Consider the following 26,405-nt stretch of genomic DNA (forward strand, 5'->3'; position numbering starts at 1 on the left):
TAGAGAGGAGTTCTTTTATAAGCTTGGTTTAAGAAAGAAAGACATATATTAATAAAGCTAATATTACTTTTGAATTCTTCTATATTACTCATTTATAGTTCTTACTTCCTTAATATAGTAATCCAACTTCTTTAATAGGAATTCTAGTTTGACTCTCAAATCCAATTAACCTATAATTCTATTAGCCTTGCCCTATTACTCTCCATCTTGCCCCATTACTCTCCATCTTGCCCCATTACTCTCTATCTTGCCCCATTACTCTCTATCTTGCCCCATTACTCTCTATCTTACCCCATTACTCTCTACCCTGCTCCACTACTCAATTCCACTTGCTCAAATCTATTCATTATCCCCAATCACTTTACTATTATTAATTAGGACCATACCAAGAAGACTTCCACCTGGCTAGCCCAGCCTAACCCAGAGCTAACTGACAGCCCCTTCTGCCTTCCCTAAAGGGCCTTCAAACCTCCGTATAATAATAACTACAGGTCAAAGTTCAAGAACCAGTAAATAGTTATTTGTAATTGCAGGAATCCTCACTTCGACTACTTAGGGAGGCTTGTACCATCTGACCGGAACATTAATACCTACCATGTTTTCCTCTATACTAGTAACTGACCTTCTGCAATATTATCGGATAGTAGATCCTTAAGAAAGTACCAGAATAATAACTTGGTCAGAAGATAAAAGACAAGAGAAAGTAATAGAAGATAATAAGAACAAAGACAAAACCACCGAAGCAGATATAGAGGATACAGAGAACATAAAGAATACAGATAATACGGAGGAGAGAAAGAAGAGAGAGAATAGAGGGAATAAGGTAAATACTACTCTTATTACTTGCAGACATTAAGAAATATGGGCATTGTTGCTCCTAACCTCAAATATCTTGTTACTGCCAATATGGAAGCGTTTATGCCATTAAAGTTCTTCGAGTATAGAAAGCACAAAGTTCAAGTTCAAGAAAAGGGCAAAGCTATTGGACAGGAAAGCAAGTATAAGCTCAATACCGGTACAAACTTGTGGCAGGATAACCTCTTTGACTATACTGTACAGTATAGGAAGAAACTTAATTACTGAGAGATACTATAGCAGATTAACCTTTTTCATAACTATATTCTTCTTGAATATAGGGCTTTCTTCTACTATATAGCCGGATATCAATCCCCAGACTAGTTCACAAGACTAGCTAGCACAGGCTAGATTTAGTTAGTTAACTTCCCCGAATCCGAAAAAGGCACACACTAATATAGCCTCAAGTAATAAATATTGCGGGCCACAGACTGACTTATATCGCATACCATAATTAAACCACAAGGAATAAAGCTTTGACCTTTATACAGGAGCCTAATAATGTGAGTATAATATAGCTCTTCTTCCTATATCTAGTATCCTTATTAGGTATATCAAATAAACTAAAGCTGCTAGACTAGCCTCTTATTTAGTACATATACTCAAAATCCCAGAATAGCCCTACTAATTTTGATTTCTCAGGATTATAATATTATATGCCTTAAAGAAATAACTATTAATAGCTATGGGCTCTGGGGCATAAAGGATTAACAAATTGAGATTGTGATTCTATTATAGGATCCATAGCTTAATATGGAGAACCTTATACCAGAGTAATATTCTCACTATTAAAGTTGCAAGAATTTAAATAAAGATTAGCAGACAACTTCTTCTAAAGAGAATAATTAAACCTCTAAAGTAAAGATATCGAAGTAATTCTTTATTATATTATAATAGTAGCAGATTTGTAAGAAGTGGCTATAGTTATATTTATATTAGATACTTATTACCTGGCTATGCTTTATAGTACTAGGAGTTTCTTACCTGTTTTTCTCGAGAGTAGTACAAGCCACGTATTCTGGATTTGTTTTCCTAGATAATTTTCTTGCTCTTAGCTTCTCCCTAATATGCTAATTTGATCTTTTTTCTGTATAATGAAACACGAAATACTAGGTATAATTATGGTAATAATTTATTATTCTTAAATATTATTACTAGCTACTAGTTTGTTTTTGGGTTTATAATATAATCTATTAGGTATAATAATATTTATGACTTGTTCTTTCTAGATTATGGCATTTCTTCTTAATAGTAAAGTTATAGGGAAGTTAATAGAAATACGAGTTTATACTAGGCAGTTTTTATAGTTTAGTATTTCTTACTAAGGAAAAGCAGAAAAGTTTATCTTATAATATTATATTATAAAATATTAAAGGCTTATATATTATTATTTCTTATAGGGTTATGGCTATACTTATATTAATAAGGCTTTTAATAGTAGCAGGGAGGGGTTAAACCCTTTTGAATTCTTGTTAATAAATATTACTATAGCTAGTATAATGGTTTATTAATTAATATCGTTTTTATAATTAATATCGTAGTACTTACTAATTTCCCCTTTAATAAATCTTGCTCTTAATAGCGGAATGCTATATTAAATAATAATATTAGGCTTTTCTTTCTGGTAAGCATTGCTTTTAATAGTAATTGTATTAATTTTAACTCTAAACAAGCCGAACCTATATAGTTATCTGCAAATAAGATTTCTATAAGATATTAGACAGGCACTATTTACTTTATAGAACTTGCTATTCCTACCTTTATATTAAATTGGAATGCTATTTAATAATATAATTAACTATTTTAGTAATAGCTTTATGAATCCATGTCTTATTAGTAAATATGGATACCTAACCAAAGAATTATACTTTGGATTAGTATTAAAAGACCATGTATCTAATACAAGCATTTCTATAGATATATATAATAATACATATATATTATATGGAATTAGAGAGGTTCAGAGTTTGAATAGCTGAATCGAAGATATGCGGTTACTTCATGCTTACTATTATCTATTTGGCACTATTCATGGCCTCTGACTAACTACTAATCTCTTTCCCGAACTTGCATTTTCGATTATATGCCAATTTCTAACCTTGAATTACACTCTAGTTAAAGTCTGCTTATTTTATCTACTTGACTTGCTTTTATATACTGTCCTTAATATTAATCTCAATTCCTTTAGTATAATTGCATTCTATAAAACCTTACTAACTTCTCCTAGCACAGATAATATTACTAATGCAAGTGCTTTCGGGGACTAATAAGTAGCTGTCTCGGATATGTGCCCAAAATCTAGGCAGGGACCGGAATATTCTGGCTATAGAATAATGAATACATTAGAAGATAGGACAGGGTTTAGTAAGTAGAGGTTCGATTACAGGAGTAATGAGATTTGCTAGATCAAGAGTAATAGTATATTTAGTAAACAAGACTAGTAATCTGGATTCGAAAGTGGAATATGAGTAATTAGCTAGTAGGGAAGTTAGAGCTATATATTCGAATTCCCTTGCTTGTATAGTAATTAATAGTTAGATAAGATAGACCTCGAATTCTGTTAGTATAGCATGCTAGAGTATACTAATAATAAGTAAAGGAATCTAGGGAAAGAGTCTATAGAGAAAGCATACCTGTAGTAAGTATGGTTCCTGCTTGTACCTAATATAGTATTTTGGGATTAAGAGTCCTAAAGTACGAATTTCTTGTATTATTATATAATAGCGGTTTCGATTCTTGTTAGTTCTATAGTTCTTATATACTAAATGGAATGGATTAAGGTAATGGCCATAATAATATAAATATGATTCCTCTATTAGCCAGAAAGGCCTACTTCCAAGAAAATTATTAAACTTCATACTATTATATGGCAAGGCCCTAAACCATAATGCTATTCGGACCCAAGTTATGAAATAATTAAGTATAGAGAAAGTCTGCTATTTATTAGTAAAGGTTATTCGGATCAGGTATAGCAAGGTTAGTATATACTAGGCAAGTATTATTAAGCTAAGAAAAAACATTGAGATTAAAGGTATTTATAATTACTACTAGATCGAGATCAGACCATACCAAGGGAACTAGTACATATGTTCTAGTATACTTAGGTATTATGCCCTATCTCAAGAGAAGCTGTACTTCTTGGGCTTTAAATCTTAGCCTGCCCTTAACAGACATTTACTTCTTCTCTCTAATCTGACCTAGAGTAACCTGTGACTCGATAACTAGATATATAGGTATTTCAGGAAGGTTCCAGGTAGTAGTAGTAGTAATTATTAGTAATATGTTATTTATTATATATGCTTCCTGGGCTAGGCTTGAGTTACAAGACCAAAGAGTTATTTTATTTATTACTTATTCTCTATTTATATTAAGAGATTAATAATTTGTATAATATTATACCTAATTAATTATATTTGGAGGCAGTATAATAGCTACTTAATAGAGTTTATGGCATTAATTAGCCAAAGAAGTATTACTATTATCTATTTGCAGATTAGATAATAGAGATGCTTCCTATTCTATATTTAATAGCTTTTAGGCACTTTGAGGGAAGAATAGAGTAGTTATAACCGAGATTAGTAGTAGAGGCCCTTCCTGTATTTGGATACCCGGTATATTCGATAGAGGATTAGGTTTATTATGAAGTTTCTTCTACTATACCTGCTATGAGAATGCGGTGTGCCGAGGATTCTAGTATGTATTGAATTAGTCTAGGGAAGTCAGAACACAGGTTAGAAATATATAAATAATTGACTTTATATTCTCAAAAACCTTAATATTAATGCGAAGTCCCTGATCTTCTGCTTTTTATACCTACTCTGAGAGGTTATAATTATCTTGCTTAGTAAAGGTAGTTTAATGTCTGCCAGGCATCTTACTACCAAAGGAGCCTCTTCTCCTAGCAGGGTTCCTTAGATTATTATGGATATTATTATTCTTGTTAAGGGCTACTCTGATATTAGAGAGAAGTTCCAGGTTCTGCTTTTGAGTTTTGTCTATTCTCTAATAGGCAGGGTTCATACTAAGAGCTTGGCCTGTTTAACTAAGGCATATAGAATATTAATTACTTAATAGTTTAAGAGGAAGGGAAGTGCTCTACTCTAGCTACCTTAAGCTATAAGTTGCCACTCTTTACTATCTTGGAAGGCCTGGTAGTATTATAGAGAGATTACTTCTAAGGGTTAGTATTAACCCTAATATAGGGCATATAGTATTAATAAGCATTATAGCTAATAGTACTTGTTTTAATATAGATATCTGTTACTACTAGAAGAGGTAAATAATTAAGGTACTTAGGGTCGAAGCCTCCTAATAATATATAAGGCTATATAAAAATAGGGGTTCCTATTTACAAGATACTTAGTAGGGCCATGGCAGGGACACAATAACACATGATATAGTGCTACTATAACCTATGAAATAATGCACTATTTATCCCAAATACTCAATTTCTAGTATTACTAATACCTAAATAGGGCAATAACTATTTCGAAGAATTCCTAAAAAGATTACAAATTACTAACTAAATCAGGGCTCATAACCCGGAATATATTAGTATCCTATTTATAGAATTTCTATCTTAACTTATCTTATTAGGGAGATTACTACTAGTACAAGTATAGTTAAAAATGAATTGCATTTTACTTATAAACTACCTAGATACTATACTGCTCCTGTTACTTAGGTTCATGTTACTATACTAATGACCTCAAGTAGAAGCTATTAAAGCAAATATACTTCTATCCCAAATAGCTAAGGACTATAATAACTTGCTCTAGAAGCATGTACCTGGGATAGCTGCAAGTAATATTGGCTTGTAACCACTTTCTGGACTTGCAAACTTTGGCTTCTTGCTATACTTAGTTAATAAACAGATCTCAACTAGCTTAGTAACCTATAACTAATAGTATATAGTTCCGGTATATATCTATTATAATAAAAGTTCTCTTACTAGTACCCAGGGTACCTGTTAATCTGGACAAGCCTTATAATAAACCTAATATTATAATTATTACCTGTCTAATTTGACTTATTAATTTCCTTGCAAGTATATTTAGTATTCCCAGACTATAATACAATGGCCAAGGCATTAATTAGAAACCTTACTATAGAGTGTTTTGTACTAGGGGATATAGTTTTGCTATTATTAAGGAAGCTCTATTCCTTATAGTACTAGTAATCCAACTCTATTATATAGTACTTATTATATATTTCTAGTATCTAATCCTGCCTTATCCAAGCCATGAGCTCTTATTTATTACGAATACCTAGCTAGTCTCAAAGTTCCTTCTCTAAATACTATTGCTTTTTCGGTTAGAGTGGCTTGAGATACTGGAATTATATTATACTAACTAAACTATTAATGAAATAGTTTGTAGGGTATTATTTTTGGGATATAATAGAAGTTGTTAATACTTTTAGGTATCCTGTCAGGTAGATAATAGCTTCCCTCATATCCGTATATATTAACCTGGCATTTTATGCCTTTATAATAGTATTTAAACTCGCTTCTATAAGTATAAAAGTATATAGGTTTTCCTAATAAATTACTTCTAGTACCTGTAAATCCAGTATAGTAATATCTGTCTGAGGTTATGGTTACTTTCCGTGAATTATAAACCATTAATAATATAAAACCTTCTTGGTTATAGATATATGGCCTGGAAGCTTTTTAAATACCGGATAATAATAGATAAAGTTATTAAAGTCTTTGCCTTTAATATCCTAATCCTAGTAGATAAGGGCAAGAAGATAGGTACAAAGTTCTCTAAATAGGTTAACTGGAATATTGTCTTCAAAGTTACTATTTTGCTTATAGAAACGGTAATATATTTGTACTATTACTAGGTAATTCTTTTGGGACTCCTGATCCAAGTTAGCTAGAGGTTAGCCTACCTTAGTACAGGTAAATCCAGAAGGGTCAATATCCATAGCTCTTAATAACTGCTTCCTTAAGTATAGCCCGACTTTGCTATTTCCTTTTACGGCTTCTTAGAGAGTGGGGGTTTTCTTTAAGAGAAAAATATATAGGTTTGAGATATGGGAAAGAGAATAGAAGATTCTAGTAGGTATTTATTAAAGTTATAAGAAGTACCTAATTATAACTATTATTAATATTTAAATATAAGACATTCTATTTACTCTAATCTAGATATAAAAAGCTCTAGAGCATGTTAGTAGGCTTAGTAAAAGAAGTTAATTAATATCTGTCTGGTAGTATAATAATTTTGTAACTAAAAATTAGGAAGGAAGACAGGCTAAGAGGGTATAATATTAGAGATATTAGGGGTATTAATTAACTAAATAAAGATAGTTATTTAAAAACACAAGTTATAGGTATGAGATATTATATTTCAGAACTTATAGTTATACTATTTCTCTAGGCCATAATAACTACCGGTATAAGTCTTTAGTTATTTCTTTAAGTTAATTTCCTATTCTTGCCAAGCTATATATTCTTCTCACTAGTATATTCTGATCTTTGCTTCCTCTTATAAGCTATAGCCGGCTTCTTTTTCTTTTTTCTAATTAAAATATTCATAATATTGACTTTGGTATTCTTTACTTTACTAGCTAGTTATACTATAGCATAAATAATATTAACCTCAAGCTCCTTTGCCTTACTAGTACCTATATAACAAGTTATAGGTTTCTTCTTTTCTGCTATATAATTCGGCTTCATTTTTCTGGGAACCTGTACCGGGATTTGGCTATAATAATTCAAAATAGTAATAAAATAAACCAATTTTTGTATCTCTCCAAATAATAAATTAAGTACTACTATAACTATGTCTGTGAAAACACAAGTATAGTTAGAGTTCATCTAGTTACGAAGTCTCTTTATTAGAGCTTCCTTTACTTCTCTACTATGTATATCCCATATAGTTAGTATATTTACTATAGTGAGAGTTCCTAAGACTATACTTGCCTCTGCAAGTATAACTACTTTCCTATAGCTTACAAAGAGCTACTCTAGCTATATAGTTAAGAGCCTGCTTATTTCTTATTACCTTGAGAAGTTCGGCTTGCTTTAATAATAGGATTAACTCCGGGATATTATTAGTATTACTGCTATAGCTATTAATGAAGTCTATAATAAAGACATTAATAAAATTACTAATAAGGGCTATTATGGGTTCTTTAAGGGATCTTGCACTAATAGAAATTCAGTATTAGTATTAGTCTTGTCCTGAGAGAGGTTTACCTATACTTTGTAATTAAAATCCAAAGTAATAGCAAGATTACTAGATAATATTTCGGTATTTATTAATACCTTTTTCTTATTTATCTTATATCTTATATCTTAATATACTATATAGCAAAGCCCCAAGTTAGAGCTTAATTAAATCTTTTGCTAACCTTTACCAGTTTTCAGAGCATTTCTTGGTTTCCCTCTTTAGATTAGCTACCAAGAAAATATATTATAGGTTATTAGTCAAATTTGTTACCTCTTTATAAAGGATGGCTTTACTATCTTTATTAAGCTCTCTTATCTAGATAAACATATTAGTTATACCTCTGGAAGTACCGACCTGTAAAAGAACTATATCTTATTTAAATTACTACTATACTCTTCTTGCAAATCAAGTTTATATAGTAGTACTACAAGTCGATTAGTTATTTTAATATAAGTCCTGGTTTATAGCCGGGATTAGGTTCTTAAAAGGCGTTTTGTTCTATAGAGTTTTCCGTATACTATCTCTTAAGTGTGTTTAATAGAAGGAAAGGGCACTTTGCAGGAGTAATCTCTGCTCTAGATTTCCTTGCATTTTAAAATAGCCCTGGCAATTCCAAAGATTCTTAGAACTATTGCCTAGTATATATATATATTCACATACTAAAGAAATAAGAAGGTAATAGATAGTATACTTATCTATAAGGCAATTATGTTTAGGGCTACTAAATTCTTCTATATATATCCAAGTATATCTTTGAGGCCTAAAACACAAGACCTGTAATAGAACTCTAAGGGTCCAAATAAGAGTGTCCTTTAATTATAAGTTTATTCACGAATAATATAGATACTAAAAGCAGAGAAGGCTATAACTAATATTCTTTATAAAGCTATCTGAAATACAAAGGCTTAGTAGAAGATTAATGAAATAATTTGATTTTTCTCAAATAATTAATACTCTATAAAGCCGAAAGTTTCTCTAATTAGATAGCTTATAAGGTCTTGGGCTAAGTAGAGAAGCTTTGTATATCTTGTCTAAAAACTATAAGAACTATATTTTAAAGCCAGAGGTTCCTATAAAGAATAGTAAAATACCTACTAGTTAACCTACTTTATTAAACTAGTATATAATCTTTACTTGTATAACCGGTAATCTTTACTAATATAATAAATAAAGCCTTATAGATTTTATTAAAAACTTCTCTTTAATTTGCCTTATTAACTATATATACTCTAAGTACCTTAATATGAAGCTATTAAAGGGCAAGGAACCCGACTAACTTCAAATAGTACTAATATGCCTTATCTCTTAATAGCCGAGTACAAATTCTAAAGGCCTCAGGTATTATTGTATTATTTGTGGTATTTTTAGCAAATATGCCATAAAGATTCCAAGTATAATAGAGATGAGAATACTAATTATATACTGGAAATGGAGTTTATTTAATAAAGATGGGACTCTTACTAAGGCAACTCTTGAGATGGTTTATAGTTGGGTTTCTTTTATATATAATAGGGACATAGAGGCTATTATAAAGTAGAGAAATATCGTACTGGGAGAGAAGAGTTAAGATAGGCAGAAAATGGCCATAATTAGGCATCTTATTAATAATGCTATTAAAAGAGGACTAATATACTATCCAGGGCATGGTTCTAGTAAGGCTGAGGGAATAGGGGAGGAGTTAATAGAGGCAGATAGTAGTATGGAAAGGGTTAATAGTATAGAGAGAAATAATAGCATGGATAGGGTTTAGTATAGTAAAGATTAAGAAGATACTATCTTAGAAAGAGTTTTCTCTAAAATGAGCTTGGATAAGGAGGTCTGGCCAGTATTGAACTCAGACAGGAATATTCACGAAAACAAGACCTTTTATAATAGTAAGAATATCTATAATAATGAGAATATCCATAATAACAAGAATATTCATAATAACAAGAATATCTACGAAAACGAGACTTTCTATAAAAACAAGACCTTCTATAATAACAAGAATATCTATAATAACAAGAACATCCACGATAATAAGAATATTCATAATAAGAATATTCATAATAATAAGAATATCCACAAAAACGAGACTTTCTATAAAAACAAGACCTTCTATAATAACAAGAACATCTACGATAATAAGAATATTCATAATAATAAGAATATCCACAAAAACGAGACTTTCTATAATAACAAGACCTTTTACGGAATAGAGACTATTTACGAAAATGAGACCATCTATAGCTAGGCCATCTATGGTAACAAGAGTACTAATAATAACAAAGTTAGTATTACCGAAAAAGACTTCTAGGTTCCGATAGCACAAAAAAATAAAGGCAAGGGTTGTGCTCTTGAGAGTAACAAGCTTAGCTGTAACAGGGGGAACAGATACTTAATTAGCCATGGATCTGGCTCTGGCACAATACAAGGCACTAGTATTAAGCCTGTATTAAAGGGATTTGGGGGTTCTACTAGCAAGAACACGGATGAGCAGAACAGTCCAAAGGACAGCAGGAACTTTCTTGCTGACTTGGACTCAGAAGATTAGGTAAAGCTTATAGGAGCCTTTGGCAAGATTATTATAAAGGAAAACGCTATTCTTTTTATAGAAGATCAAATAGAGTTAATAAAGAAAGAGATTACTGAGCTTACCATATGCCTTGCTACTGTAATACAAGCCATTACCAAATTAGACCGGAAGGTTCAGGACATATTACAAGAAAAAGCTAAGGCCGAAGAGTTAAGGTAGCAGATTAAGAGTAATTTGGATTTCGCGAAGTGCAAGAAGGGTAGCAGGAGAAATGCTTGCTCTAATAATTCAGACACAGAGTATGACTATATTATAATTGAGTATAATTAAGCACTTACAGGTCTCTTTGTATTCCTTCGGGAATTACACTACTGCAAAGCTTGAGGAAGGATAGTTAACTGCATAATATGAATAAAGCAAGTGGGAAGAGATAGTATATAGCCAGATATTGGTATTGATTTTGGGTTTCGGATTAATTTGCATAGCTGGTTATGCCCAGAGTTAGTAATATAGATACAGAAGATCGCAAGAGGCCTTCTTGTATTGGGTTTAGGATAAGGAGTCTTGTATATATTCAAATATTATTAGAAAAATATAGGAGGCATTAAAATATAAAGCAATATACCTGAAAACATTATATTATTAAATAGAATATATTAAGACCTTAAAAGAAGCCTTCCTTTTAGCTTAGCCTTACCGGTAATCGAATCTCTTGAAATAGTACCCAAATTCCCTTATTCGGTTCAGTGTACATGAGCAGACTCCAAACCCAAGATTCTCTCTCGATTGTAAGTAATAGTATAACCAAGACAAATCCAGTTACTACAGATTGCTCTTATAATGCTTTCGCCATAGTCATAACCCTATTTGAGGGAAAATATAAAACGACTCCCTCCTCCCGGGTATTAATTAGTCCCGGGTATTAATTGGGGATATTAATAGTAGAATCTTTTTTTGGCTTAGTGCTTGGCATTACCCGAGTTCTTCGGTAAGGACCCGATTTAGCCTTGGAATTGCATAAATTACATATTCCTAATAAAATAATTTTGCTAAACCTTTAAACCTTATTAATGTTATATCTTGATTTCTTTATAGAAAGCCTCAAATATAATCAAGTATTATTTTATATAATTTACTTTATACTAAAGATATAGTACTTTTGTCCTCTATATTTTAAAGATATAGTACTTTCTCTTATCTCTTATATTTTGAAAATATAATATATTTATTTCCTATATTTTGAATTCACATTTTATATACTACTATATCTCTAGCTACTGCTCCCTAAAGTACTTCTTAAATATTATTTATTTGCAATAACTACTATTTTCTAGATATAAGAGAATAGGAAATTACTTTAAATAAGATTATTAAAGATATTAAGAGGAAATCCGAAATTCTCAAATCTATAATAAGAGAACTTCTTACTATTATATTACCTCTTATATATATAGTAAATTTTAATCTTATTTCTGGTTTTATTAAGCCTTTCTAAGATATAATTAATAAAATATAAATGAACTTATTCTTTTCTAAATATATATATAATAGCTTTAAAGAGCTCTTAAAAAATATATGAGATTAAAGTAAGAAATTTAGATATAATCTTTTAATTTTGCAAAATAAAAGAATATTAGAGAAAGAGTTTCAGGTTAGAATAAAGAAGTAGTTAGGGTATAATAGAAGGAAAAAAAAAAGTATCTCGAAATCCTTTAATATAAAATAATAACAGAAAAGAAAAAGATATTAAGTCTCGAGAAATAGACTATCTTTTTTTAATAAATTATAAAAAGAGCCCAGATAGTAAATAGATATTATTTTATTAAAAATATAAAAAATATAAGTAATATAATTATTAACTTAATATTACTAATAACTCTAGCTATTATCTAATTTATTATTATCTAGATATTAAAATAATGAAATTTATTTAAATATTTTCTAATTCCAGAATTATAATTTAATATATTATAATATTTCTTCTTAAATAATATAATTTAATTATTAAACGGGAAATAATATTAAGTACTATTAGAGAAAATAAGATCTCTAAATATTATAATTAAAGTAATTATTAAAATTTAGTCTAGAATCTTAAGAAAAGAGGCTTTATTTCTCGGATCTATCTTAATAATAATAAGATAATTATATTAATATTCTTTAGCTTAACTTTATATATATTTAGTAATACTAGTTTTAAATACTATTTATAAAATAAACTAGTATAATATACTAGTTTTAGATATAATTAATAAGAAGTTTTATTAATTTCTAGCTTTATACTTAAAATATAATACTTTTATTTATTATATTTTTAGTTTATTTACTTTTTCTATTTCTATAAAACTATAATACCTCTATTTATTATATTTTTATAATCTAGTATAATTATCTACTATATTTTAAATATATATATAGCTAATTCTTTTCGAGAAATAAATATTATTAAGGCTATCTTTTATATTAGTTTCTGTTTTATAAATAGTAAAATAATAGCTAATTATATTTGGGCTCTTTAATAATTCCAGGCTATATATAGTCTATAGCCAAATATATTACTACTTATTATTCTTATAAACTTTATTTCTATTATTATTACTACTATAATAAAGATCTTTTTAGAAGTAGCTTATTTCCTTTATAATTAGTATACTAATTAAAATATAAAGGCAAATTACAAGTTAAGCTTTTTTAAAAGCAAGAAAAGCAAGATATTAAAAGTAATAGTTATAGCTTATAATAAATTTTTCTTTATATAATATATAATTATTTAGTTTATTACTAAAAAAGAATATATTAAAAATAAAATAGAAATAAAATATAAGTATAGCCTAATATTATATATAGGTTATATATTATATATTAAAGATTAGTAGTTTATATCTTATAAGAAAAAGCTAATAAGATTCTGAATTAATTAGTATTTATATTTTAATATAACTATATTAAATATTATAAAAATATTATATTTTTAATTAAATTAGATTTTAGTAAATATTATAATAATTTCTTTAATCTTTAGAAAAAGATCTATAATATAATTATAAAACAAATTATTTAGCTTTAAGGCAAGTAGTTTATATAATAAATATAATAATAATTCCGTATTATAAAAGCTTTCTATTCTAATTATAAGGGCCGGATATTATATAAAGTAATAGATCTAGTATATAAATAAGTATAATTAGTAAATAGTAATAAATATATAAATAGATTTACTAAATAATACGGAATTATTTATATATATAAAATTACTAAAAAGAAAACAGATAAGAAAAAACTAAAAATAGAGAACTTTAATCTTTAATAGTATTTATATAAATCGATTTATTATATATAGCCTATATATAACTTTTAGGTAATTACTTATAAATAAATTAGGAAAACCGATTTTATCTCGAATTATAGAACTATTTAAAATAAGAGGCTTAATTTATAAAAGAATAAAATTTGCTTTAGAAAAGTATTAATATATAGTTTCTATTAGAATATAAATAAAGTTTCAAATATTTATACTAGCTATATAAAGGTTTTAAGGTTTTATTTTATAAGAATTATAAAGCTAGTATAGAAAGTTACTAATTTCTAATATTTCTCAAATATTTAAAAAATAGCTTTAATATTAGCTTTAATAAGAAAATACTCTTATAAACTCAAAATCTTGAAACTTCTTATTAGTATTTAGTATAAGTATTTCTTATTCTTGCCTTTAAATACTAAAGCCAAATAAAGTAAAGATATAAATATCTTTAAATAGGCCTTAGATATTAGACTAATAGAAATAGAATATAAGTTATATTTCTAATATAGATTTTAAGGAAAATAAGCTAAATAAAAAGAAATTTATTAGCTTTAGTAATAATAAAACTATATTACTTTTTAAGAATAATTCCTTTAATAATTCTTATATTATTTCCGAATATTCTATTTCTAATTAATATTCTATTTCTAATTAATACTTTATTTCTAATTAATATCTCTTAAAAATTTCTAATTAATATTTTATTTTTAATTAATATCTCTTAGAAATTTCTAATTAATACTCTAAGTCTAATTAATATCTTTTAGAAATCTCTAATTAATATTCTATTTCTAATTAATACTCTTTTAGAAACTTCTATTAGTATTCTATTTCTAATTAATACTTTTTTTTTAAATATTTAATTAAGAATATAAGCTAGATTATTTATTACTTATATTTATAAATTATTATTACTACTATTATTTTTTCCTTATTTCTATATTACTAAAATAAAAAAGGCAAATTATATGACTAAAAAGTTATTAAAAAAGTCTCTTAAATCCGAAGCTAAATCTAAAACCAAAATCAAATCTAATATAGGATTTTTTAATATATTTTTTAGCTAAAATATAAAAAGTAAATACTATTTTCCTAAATAATATTAAGAAAGCTAGTTCTATTAAAGAAATATACTTTTAATATAAATATTATAGGTATTAGTATTAGAGTTATCTAGCTAGAACTAATAATAAAGATCTAATAAATACTAGTTTCCGGAAATCTTTTAGTTTATCTTAATATAAGAATATTATAGAATTTTACTAGTTAAGGCTATATAACTATAAAAATATAGTAAACTAGTGGCCCTTATATAATTCAAAGATAAAAAACCGCTTTCTAATATATATAAAGCTAATATATTTTCTATAAATAGAAAATAAAATAAATATATTTTTGAATTTTTAAGAAAATAAAATTAATTTAAAATAAGAATATAATAATAGCTCTAATAAAGAATAGCTTCTTATATATAATATAAATGAGATTTCTGAAAAGTATAGAAGTATTCTTGAGAAATACTAAATAAATCTCGAGAATAAAAAATATAAAAGTATATTTGAATTTAAAGTTATAATTAATATTAATAAATTATAAAATATTATTAAAATATAATTTATTTATCTAGTTAATCTAGAAGAATTAGATCTAGATAAGACTAATATAAATAGTATATTTGAAATTAAGGAAGATATTATTAGAAATAAGGTAGATAATAAAAAATAGCTAGCTAATTAGTAAAGAGAAATTATATATTACTTTAAAGATTAGATATTAAAAGAAAAAGAGAAAAAGAAAAAGAAAAAGAAAAAAGAAAAAAGAAAAGAAGATTAAATACTATATATAATTATATTATTATAATTAACTAAAAGAGCTATTTATAAAGCTAATATTATATCTATTATAATTCGTATAAAACTTTCTTTAGTAAATTTTATATTTCTATTTATCTAATTTAAAATAAGTATTTTAACTAATATTTCTAGTTTATTAGAGAATTAAAGGCTTAAGTAACTAGCTAAAGTTCTATTTCGAGATCTTATAAGCTTAATATAAAAAGTAAAATCTATAATTTAAGTAAAAATAAAGTAAAATAAGCCAACTACTTCTAATAAAAGAGAAGCTCGAGTTTAGAGTAAGAATAAAGAAAAGAGAAGAAATAAAAAAATAAAAAGTTAATAATTATTTAATTAGTATTTTATTTTTATATTTTTATATATTTTTTAATTAGGGTTTTTAAATAAAAATTAGCTATTATATAAGATATATTAATAAAGTAGGTATTTTACTTTAATTCTCTTTATTATTATACTTATCTGTTTTATAATAAAGCTTTTTATTATATTTTCTAAAATATAATAAAATAGTTATTTTATTAATAGTTTACTTATAAATATACTATTATAATAGGAATTTAATTATTATATAAAATAGTTATAGGTCTGGTATAATAAAGAGCTTAATTATTAATCTAATTAAATAAGATATAATATTATATTATTATATTACTAGTTATTAAATATTACTATTTATAAGTAATTCGAATTAGCTTTTATCTTTTTGAATCTCTATATATAGCTCGGTTTACTAACTTAAATAACTTTATATATAATAATACTATAATTAGAATTTTAATAAGAAAATAATTATTTTATTTTAGTATATTAAAATATATTATTTTTAATTTTTTTAATAGTATTATTATTAGATTATAATTTCCTAGAAATACTAAATAATACTTTTTCCTAAAAGATATATATTCTTAATAAATAATAAAAGTAAATATAGAATTATATAATAATATAATTATTCTATATTAATATTTTTTTTCTTTTTATAAAAATATAATTCTATTCTATTTTTATTATTAATTCTTTATTTTTTCTTTTTCTTTTTTTAATTTCTTTACTAATAATACTAAAAGCTAATATCTAATTACTTTTTATTAATATTTCTAATAACTTTAAAAGCTAGTATCTAACTACTTTATAATCTTTTTCTTCTTTTTTAAATCCCTTCTTCTTTAAATTTCTTTTTCTTTAAATTCCTTTTTCTTTAAATCCCTTCTTTTTTAAATCTCTTCTCTTCCGAATTCTTTCTCTTTTAATTCCTTTACTAATAATACTAAGAACTAGTATTTAACTACTACTTCCGAATTACTTTATCCGGAATACTTTACCTCTTATATTATAAATCTTTAATTTATTTACTTTTTTAGCTAATATTAGATTTCTCTTCTTTTAATTCCTTTACTAATAATACTAAAAGCTAATACCTAACTACTATTTCTGAATTATTTTATTCGAAATACTTTATTTCTTATATTATAAGTCTTTAACTTATTTACTTTTTAGCTAATTTTAGATTTCTTTAAACTTTAATATTTTCTTTTCTTTTCTAATTTCTCTTATATCTTTAGGCCTTTTAGAAATATTTTCTTTCAAACTTCCAAAAAAGAAGCTAATTTCTATTTAGATTTCTTCGAACTTTAATATTTCCTTTCTTCTTTTAATATTTATAAAAACCTTTAGGCTATTACTAAATATCTCTATTCTTTATCTTAAAATATATACTAACTTATTTTTATAGGAAATAGCCCTTTTCTCTTTAATCTTAATTTCTTTAATATATACTTCTTGTCTTTAGGCTATTTAGATATTTTCTTATTTGTTTTTATAAAATATATACTAATTTATTTTTTAGTTTCTCTTATTTTACTTTTCCTTTAATATTATTATATATATATCTAGTTAGTATTAGTTTTTATAACTTATAGTTAGACTTTCTATTTATTAAATATTCGAGTATTTTATTTTACTTTTATTTTATATATCTTATTTTATATATTTTACTTTTCTTTTATTATAAATTAGAACTCAAATAGTATTTATTTTAAATACTTATACTTTCGGATATATAAGACTTTTATAAATTTTTTAAGATTATAAACTAGCCTATTTTAGTTCGAGAAAGCTTTCTTGAGAGTATTTCAGAAGTTATAGTATTTATTATAAGTCTTTTTAAAAATTAATATAATATAAGTAATTCTAATTTATTTTCTTTTTATAATATAAACTATTATTCTAAATCTATATAAAAGTTCTAATTATTTCTTGAATTAAAATATAAGTATTTTTTATTTCTATTAAATTAGATATAAAAAAATAGTAAATGCCTTTAAGCTAGATTATAATACTAGTTAAATACTAAGACTTTTCCTATATCTTATAAAATAATATTTATAGCTTAAAATATATTATATTTAATAAGGCTTTTATATCTAATTATTTTATAGAATAGTAAAATATATTAGTATTATAATTAGAAAAGTTCTGTTTTATAATCTTATCTATTACTTATAAGATTTTCTAGCTAATAAATCTTGGCTAATAATTAAAAAACTTATTAGCTATTTTATTTAAATTCTTTAGAAATAAAAAGTTATTCTAATAAAAACTTAATATTAAAAAATAGATTTAATTAATTAATTTAAATAAGGAATTTATAATAGAAGTCTCTATATATAAGTAATTTTATATAATAAACTCAAGTTTCTATTTCTAGTTATATAAGTTATAATATATAATAAACTTAAATTTTTCTGGCTTATTAGAACTTGGGTTATTTTTAAAAGAATTAGTAAGCTTTTCTAAATAAACTTATTAAGGCCTTGGTTTTTAAAGATATTAATTCAGTTTTTTTACTTTCCTCTTAAATAATAGTTTAGCTTTTAGGAATTATATATAAATATTAGAATAAATAAAGAAATATATTATATATATTTATCTAAATAGATTAGAATAAAACCTATAGAATTCCTATAATAAAATCTATAATACTAGCTAGTAAAAACTTTAATAACCTTAATAAAACTTGAATTATAAATCTAGCTCTTAGATTTCCTGCTTAACTTAAAGATTAAATAGTTTATAATAAGTTACTTATTATAGAATATATTATACTTTTTTCCTAAAAAGTATCGGATATTAGTAATAGTTCAGATATTCTAAAGCCTTTAAAACTCTTTATAAGTTTCTGGCTTTAGAGCTTTTTTATAACTAGCTAATTATATAAAGTTATATAATTATATAGATCTATTACTAAATTAAAGTAATTAGTATTTTTATATATAAATACTTATAATTTAATAATATAAATATAGTATCTTTTTTAAATAAAGATTAAATCTTTATTTTAAAAATAATTAGATTTATTACTTTTTTATTAAAATATAGAAATAAAATATAATAAATATCTATTATATTTTCTTATTATAGTTTAAAGCAGATTTATTAATACTAGTATAATAGCTAGTATAATAGTATAATTTGCCAGAAATAAGAAATCGGAAATAGATATAAAATAAAGTTAAGCTAGAATATTTAAATAAAATAATATTAAGAAATTAAAATATTTCTTTTTTTTTATTTTCTAATTTAGTATTTTTAATATATGAAATTTATTAAACTTTAAGCCTTTAACTAGTATATTAATTCTATTATTATAACTAAAATCTATTATTTCCTTACTAAAATATAAGAATAAAATATAATAGATATTTATTATATTTTTTTATTATAATTTTAAATAAAAATAAAAGAAATACTAGAATCTACTATTTCTTTACTAAAATATAGAAGTAAAATATAATAGAAACTTACTATATTTTCCTATTATAGTTTAAAATAAAAATAAAAGAAATAAGTTATATTTTAGAAGTTTATTAGATTAATAAGAATTTATATATTTAATAAAATTAAATCCGGTCTAGAATTAATTCTTTTTAGTATATAGTTATACTAAAATATAAAATAAACTATTATATTAATTAAATTATCTTATATATCTTTTTAAAATTTATAAATATTCTATTATATATATATATATATATTTCTTTATTATATTTCCCTTTAATATTAAGGAATAAATATACTAAAAAGTAGCTTGAAATTCGTAAATATAAATATATTTATAACTGCTTTTAATATATTTCTATTACTATTATATTTATTCTCTTATTTTAAGATTATTCTAACCTTAGTATAAAACTAATATTTATAGTTTAATAAATCTCTCTAATAATATTAAAATCCTTAAACTAATATATTTATTATATTTAATTACTACTTTAACTCCCTTATATAATAATTCAAATAGCTAATATTCTAAAGAAATTCTAATATGAAATTCTAATTTTCTCAATTATAAATATTTTTAATAATAACTGCTTTATTATAAGTAGCTATCTAATATAAAATATTAAAATAAGAAGCTAGATTCTAGTAATAGAATAAACTTTACTAAGAACTTAAAAAAGGTTATTAAAAGTCGAATATTAAAAGAGAAAAGCTATTATAAAAAGAATTTCAAGATATTAGAAAATATCTAAAAGAAATAGAAAGTTATTAGCTAAAATAGCTTAATAATAGCCTAATATATAGTAAGAGAAATATAAAATTAAATAATATATTATCTAATTTATTAGAAGCTATAAAACTCTCTAAATCTATATTTATATAGAAATTAGGTATTCTATTATTAGATAAAGAAACTAATTCTTCTTTTCCCGAAACTAAAAGCAAATTTATAATAGAACCAGGTTATTATTAAATATTCTAAAGCAGGAAAATAAAAGAATTTATATCTTATTAAAAAGAAGTATTTATAAATAAGAAGCTAGCCGGAAAAGTTTATTATTAAATAGATAAAATAAACTAAAACTAAGATTATTAGAGAAAAGTTAAAAGTTAAGATTCTAATCTAGATAATTATAGAAAAGAGCAAATCGGAATAATTATAGCAAGTACTAATAATATAAAAAGAGGCTAAGAAAGAAAACTAAAATTTAATTAATTAATAATAATAGCTTTATACTAGAAAGCAAATAAATTAGAATATATATAATTAATATATTTATTAAAGAAAGAAATATTATTACTATTATAAATAAAATAGAAAATAATATTAATAAAGTACTTAATCTAATAAGTAGTATAATAAGTATATTTTTAAGTTTAAATACTATAAATATAAATTAGAATAGCTAGCTATTACTAGATTTATAATAGCTAGAGACTTAAGCTAATATAGTTTATAGGAACTTGAACTTAACTCTAAAGTAGAATTTAGCTAAAGCTGAGATTAGAATTAATTTAAGAAATTATTCTTAAATAGATATACTTACTAATTATTATTATTTTAATTTAGTAATATTTATATTAAAAAGAAAATAGTATTTAAAAATATAAAAAAAGAAAAGATTAAGGTAAGGTAAGGAGATTTTTTTATTTTTATAAAGCAGATATATAAAATATTTAAATTCGCCTATTTATTTATATAATTTATATTTAATATACTAAATAAAGGAAATATAAATAAAGGAAATATATTTGGAACTTATTATAAATTATTATATTACTTTAAATAAACTAAATTAGAAAAGTACTTTTACTTTTTAATATAAATACCTTAAAGTAAAAATATAATAACTTTATTTACTATATTTTAAGCCTATAATAAATAAAGGTATTATATTTCATATTATAAGTTCTATACTTTAAAGATAATAAAGAAGTATTATATAGTAAATTACTATATTAAATAGTATAAAAGGCTCTTAATTATTATTTAAATATTAGAGGTTATATTTATTAGCTAATATTATAATTTAATTACAAATTAGGAAATAATCTATTATATTAAAATAAGAACTTTCTAGTAAATTACTCTAGTTATAAAATTATAGAATCTGGAGTAAGCAGGATTAATAATTTAAAATAATTAAAACCTAATACCTCTGGTTCTGCCAGTAGTTAAGAGGAAATATATATTACTGCAAGCCTATAAGATCCTAATTTTTTTTAGACTAATTGTAATATAACCAAATTTGTCTGGAAACAACAATAATAATAACAATACTATTTAGAGAATATAATATATGCATTAGTATACTAATATATATTAATCTGCATATATTAGTATATATAAAGTAATATATACAGGAACCTGCTACTGCCTACTAATTTCGGTTAGTGTGGCCCCCAATCGACACCCGGGAGGAGGTCGTTTTACATTTTCCCCTATTTGAGGATAGTAACCCCGGATAATCCAAACAGTGCTGCTCTTGTAATTCGTTCGGGACCACCTATCAAGTTCCGCGGAACCTGATACCCGACTATTAATAATCTCATTAACAACATCAAAACAAGAGTCTCTCCCGACAAGTAATACACCATATAATTCAAAGCATTTGAGATTATTACAAAGATTAAGGAGAGTATTAACAATAGCCCTAAAGAGATATTTGTTTATATTTAAAAGTTCAAGTCCTACTTGACTTTAACTTCCGAGAAGGACTTCCTAATAAATTATGCGGAAACCAGCAAAGATATTACGGAAATTTGTACTAAACACGATAATAAAGGTATAGTAATCAAGCATATTACCGCTTAATGGAATACCTGAAACAGCAGAGCTCTTGTCCAATACTTGACAAAAGATCTTAAGCTTACAGGAAATGAGTTCTTAGTATACCTTGGCAAGATCTCTGAGAACCAGACCATTAAGCAAGCTATTAAAAACGTTAATCGGGGACTCTTGGAAAGAAATAAATGCAAGGTTAGTGCAAGGGGAAATTCGAAAACCAAATCCCTAATACTAGCTAATATTAAACAAGCATATGACTTTGTGAACAATAACAAGAACTAGCTTGTGGGTACTCCTCTTAGCCTATTAGATCTAGAAAGATACAGATCTTTGAAGTTAAGGTCAGCTCTGCTTAGCTTACTCAAGGTTAATGACCTCGAAGTTCCTCCCTAACTATTTTGTACTTTAAATCCTGTGCTAATTCGACTATCGAGATCTCACTGCCTCTATTAAGTAGGAAGGTCTTGGAAAGTTTATGTAGACAGCTTTACGGTCTGCCCTATATTTGGGTAGTAGACAAAAAATCTGAAATGAATTATTAATATGGAATTCGAAATGTACTACCGAAATCTTGAAGTATTTAATATCTGTAGTATGGCTACCAACCTCTGTAATTTTGTTTAAGCAAAGACTACATATACACTAACTAGTCTGTTATATTTAACTATCGAGATTCTGCCTATAGCTTGCAACAAAAAATTCGAAATCCTTTTACGTAATTCATTATCTCGGTAGATGCCGAAGAACAAAATGGGTGATTTTCGTTATTATTCACATAACCTCGGAAGTAGCAAATATCAACTTTATATTAAATTGCCAGGTATCTGGGACCCCATCTCATTATGGACTACTATCTCTCAAGAGAAAATAAAATGTACCGGAATTATGACAAGAAGTGCTTGATACAGATAAACTCTTATTGCAAACAAGCCATACAAGCTTCGAGAGAATACCTAGCCATACCCGGAGACTTAAATAGTCCGGAAGCCAGCAGGGGTTCCCTCTAATCCGAGCCAAGTAGGGACTAAATTAACCATCTATACATAAAGTCCAGAATTGCAGTAAAACATAGCTAGCTTTTGGAAGACACTCGAGCAAGCCATTACTACAGGAAAATATTATATACAAGAACCTTAATCTATTAATAGAGTTGCCCTGGCACCTGGATTATTACATACCAGATGCAAAGAAGGTTTTCCAGACTAAGCAGGCTTTAGCATGGTTCAAACACCATTTTGACCACAAAGCTAGCAGTATCTCGGCTAATCTTGCCCTGCATGTAATATGTATAGATATATCTCTAGGATACTAGAGCAGTTTGATTTTGCAGCCATATTATTAGTCAGCATGATAGTAGTCACAAGCCAAGCATATTAACACCAAATAGTATAAGATTAAATGGTCCTAGTACAAAGCTCAGACATGCAGTATGAATTACCCTCTAGTAACTCTTGTTATAAAAGGTCAGAATGCTTGAGCTGCATTCCCATTCTGTGCCATTATGCTAATTTGTTACAACCACTTCTCCATATTCATTTGAGTTATTTAATACAATGGCTTGTCAGGCTCTTATTCCTGTGGCAGTGCCTTGAATAAAGAATCCAGGAGGGCAGCTATATATGTCTTATCCTCTCCAGGGAACAAGCAATGATTAGAAGAGCTACTGCATAGCAAGACATTAATTATTGCTAGAGACATTTAATCAAAATCCGATTTTGAGACTAAAGTTTAGGGAAAGAAATATAATTATGCCTTTCCTAATTACACTTTCCTGTCTTCTCAAATTTCTCTTATCTTGTTGGTTTAGTCCTACATGATTAGTACTTACCTTGTGCTTGCTGTTATGATTGCTCAAAAGCTCAAGTTGTGAATAACTGGCCCCAAGGTCATTTGCTGTTGAAAATGGCCACTTAATGGTACCGTGGACATACCACTTGCCCACACGGTATCGGCACCTACGAAAAAGTTGAGGTCTAATCAGACATAGGCAAAGTAGGAATGATTTCTAGATTCTGTATGCCTGTTGCTGACTTTGTCTCTCAGAAATTTGAGTACTTCCATATTCCTATTAGCAAATGTTTTTGCCATATCCTAACTGCTATAAACCCTGACAGCAGCCATACCTTGTGTACTATTACTGTAAGCACTGTTTGTAGTTCTACCTAATAGAGCTGACTGGTTCTTTTAGAAGAAATTCGCCTACTATGGAATGCTTCTGGAACATGTTTAATTCATGCATAAATGGGAGTTTAATCTAATCTAAAAGGCAAAGGAGACAAAGGCAGAGAAGATAGACATTGTAAGTACTGCAACTGCTTTATTTTAGAGCTAACCTGAGACTCTTTTGCATAAGAAGGACAAGCTTTCCCTTATAGAATCAGCTTTTGCTGAGCAGAAGTGACTGGTTCAGATTACTGAGCAAAGTGGTATCCAGCCAGTAAGTGGTCATCTACTTCCTAGTTACGCTTCCTGTTTATCGGATTTCAGGTCAATACAGTTGATTCTCTAAAGAGGATAAGCTTGAATCTACTTGTTTTATTATTTTTTGTTGCTTCCTCAAGCCTGAAGTAGACAGACACGGTTGGGGAAACTCTCCAGAACTATAAACAACTATTAAGACTTTGTTTTTTAAGCTACTTGTATTCTTCTGGTCTTCCGATTTGCTTTTACTGAATTAATGCAGTACCAAAAGAAAGTCCAGAAAGTAAAACCACCTGAGAAGACCGGGCCTGGCCAAGCAAAAGTAAGTGTCCAGGGTAACATTGTCCCCTCAAATCTCACCTATCTTAGCATACCAATCCACCTGGGCTTGGCTCGGCTCTAACAGCACTATGCCTAGATGCAGCAGGTGACTTGGTCTCAGAGAACACAAGTAACTTGGATAATACGAAGGGCAAAGCTCCTAAAAATGCTCCAGTTACTTCAAACCCCTCCGAAAAATACAATAATGCCTCCTTAGTCAAACTTATTGCTCTCCATTTGTTCTACATGCCAGAATTCCATTAGTTCAATTCGAGACATCCCGATAGCATCCCATAGCTCTGCCTTTCAGACACATGGCTTTGCAATATCTACCTTCCCGGCAGGGCCAAGAAGTTCCAAAACGATAATAAGTGGCTAAATTATTACCTTGACTCTGGATACAAAGAGGAAATCATCTCTCGGATAACAGAGCTATATGGAAACCTGCCAGATTACCTCAGAGTGAGAAACTGGACTGCCACAATGGCTCTGGAACCTATATTTACTGCCAAATAGAACTGTCTTTGCATTAATCTTGCCAAATACCACTAATACCACAAATATCTCTTTGAACTTGACAAAGAATACAAATAACATCGGTACAAGTTAATGAAATCGGGAAGCATGGCTGGTACTAACCCGAACTCCACCCATTACCTGCAAAAAGTCTATGAGAAAGTATATCACATGCAAAATGCCCAAACCGAATGCCAGACTTTACTTTCAGGTACTATTCTGGAAACAGTAATTACCACAGAGATCGACTGCCTGCTATCGGATTTTACTAAACGAAACTGTCCGGAATTAGCTTTTCCTGGACAAGGCTGGCTGGTATATTTACCTGCAATTAACTATATTAAGAAGACTCTTGGTTTCGAGCCCTGATATATTTGCAAAGAGAAAATTATATATTCATTTACTAACTGCAGCAAAATCAACCCCTTATTCTCGGCAATTTCCCCATACCTGTTCTTTACTAAGGACATGCCAATTTTGAAAAGCATGCCTTCTTCTACCCTATTAGAAGGCCTTGCCTCTAGCTTGACAAAGCAGGTATCCATGGTATGTCATGAGATCAATATAGAGCAGTTCAAGTCCAATCTTCAAGGCTTTTTAAACATTAAGAAACAACTTCCATACCTAATTAGAGCAGTTAACCCCTGAGCCAATGCAAAAGGAATTAAAGCCTTGTGCCTTTAATTACACAACAAGTCAGATCTGTTACATAATAATCTCTTCCATATCCACAAGCTATTTAATAAGTTAAAGAAAGAGAAGTTTAAAACAAGCAATTTTGGAGAGGCAGAGCATATATGGTTGAGACTGATGGCAATTATAGCAATCTGCTTTGGGTGCACTTCCGAGCCTGCATTTTTCCTTACCACAATGG

General features: G+C 26.6%; 1 protein-coding gene across 1 annotated transcript; it reads left to right on the forward strand.

Moving 5' to 3' along the window:
- Positions 1-24,289: 24,289 nt before the first annotated feature.
- Positions 24,290-25,279, forward strand: K444DRAFT_627371 (uncharacterized protein; the record flags this gene model as incomplete). Its single annotated transcript, XM_024882787.1, has 5 exons — positions 24,290-24,412; positions 24,540-24,572; positions 24,684-24,710; positions 24,957-25,016; positions 25,064-25,279. The coding sequence occupies 5 exons, from the start codon at positions 24,290-24,292 to the stop codon at positions 25,277-25,279; spliced, it is 459 nt and encodes a 152-aa protein (XP_024739342.1).
- Positions 25,280-26,405: the final 1,126 nt, after the last annotated feature.

This window comes from Hyaloscypha bicolor, assembly GCF_002865645.1.
Source record: "Hyaloscypha bicolor E unplaced genomic scaffold K444scaffold_53, whole genome shotgun sequence".
NCBI classification, from domain to species: Eukaryota; Fungi; Ascomycota; class Leotiomycetes; order Helotiales; family Hyaloscyphaceae; genus Hyaloscypha; species Hyaloscypha bicolor.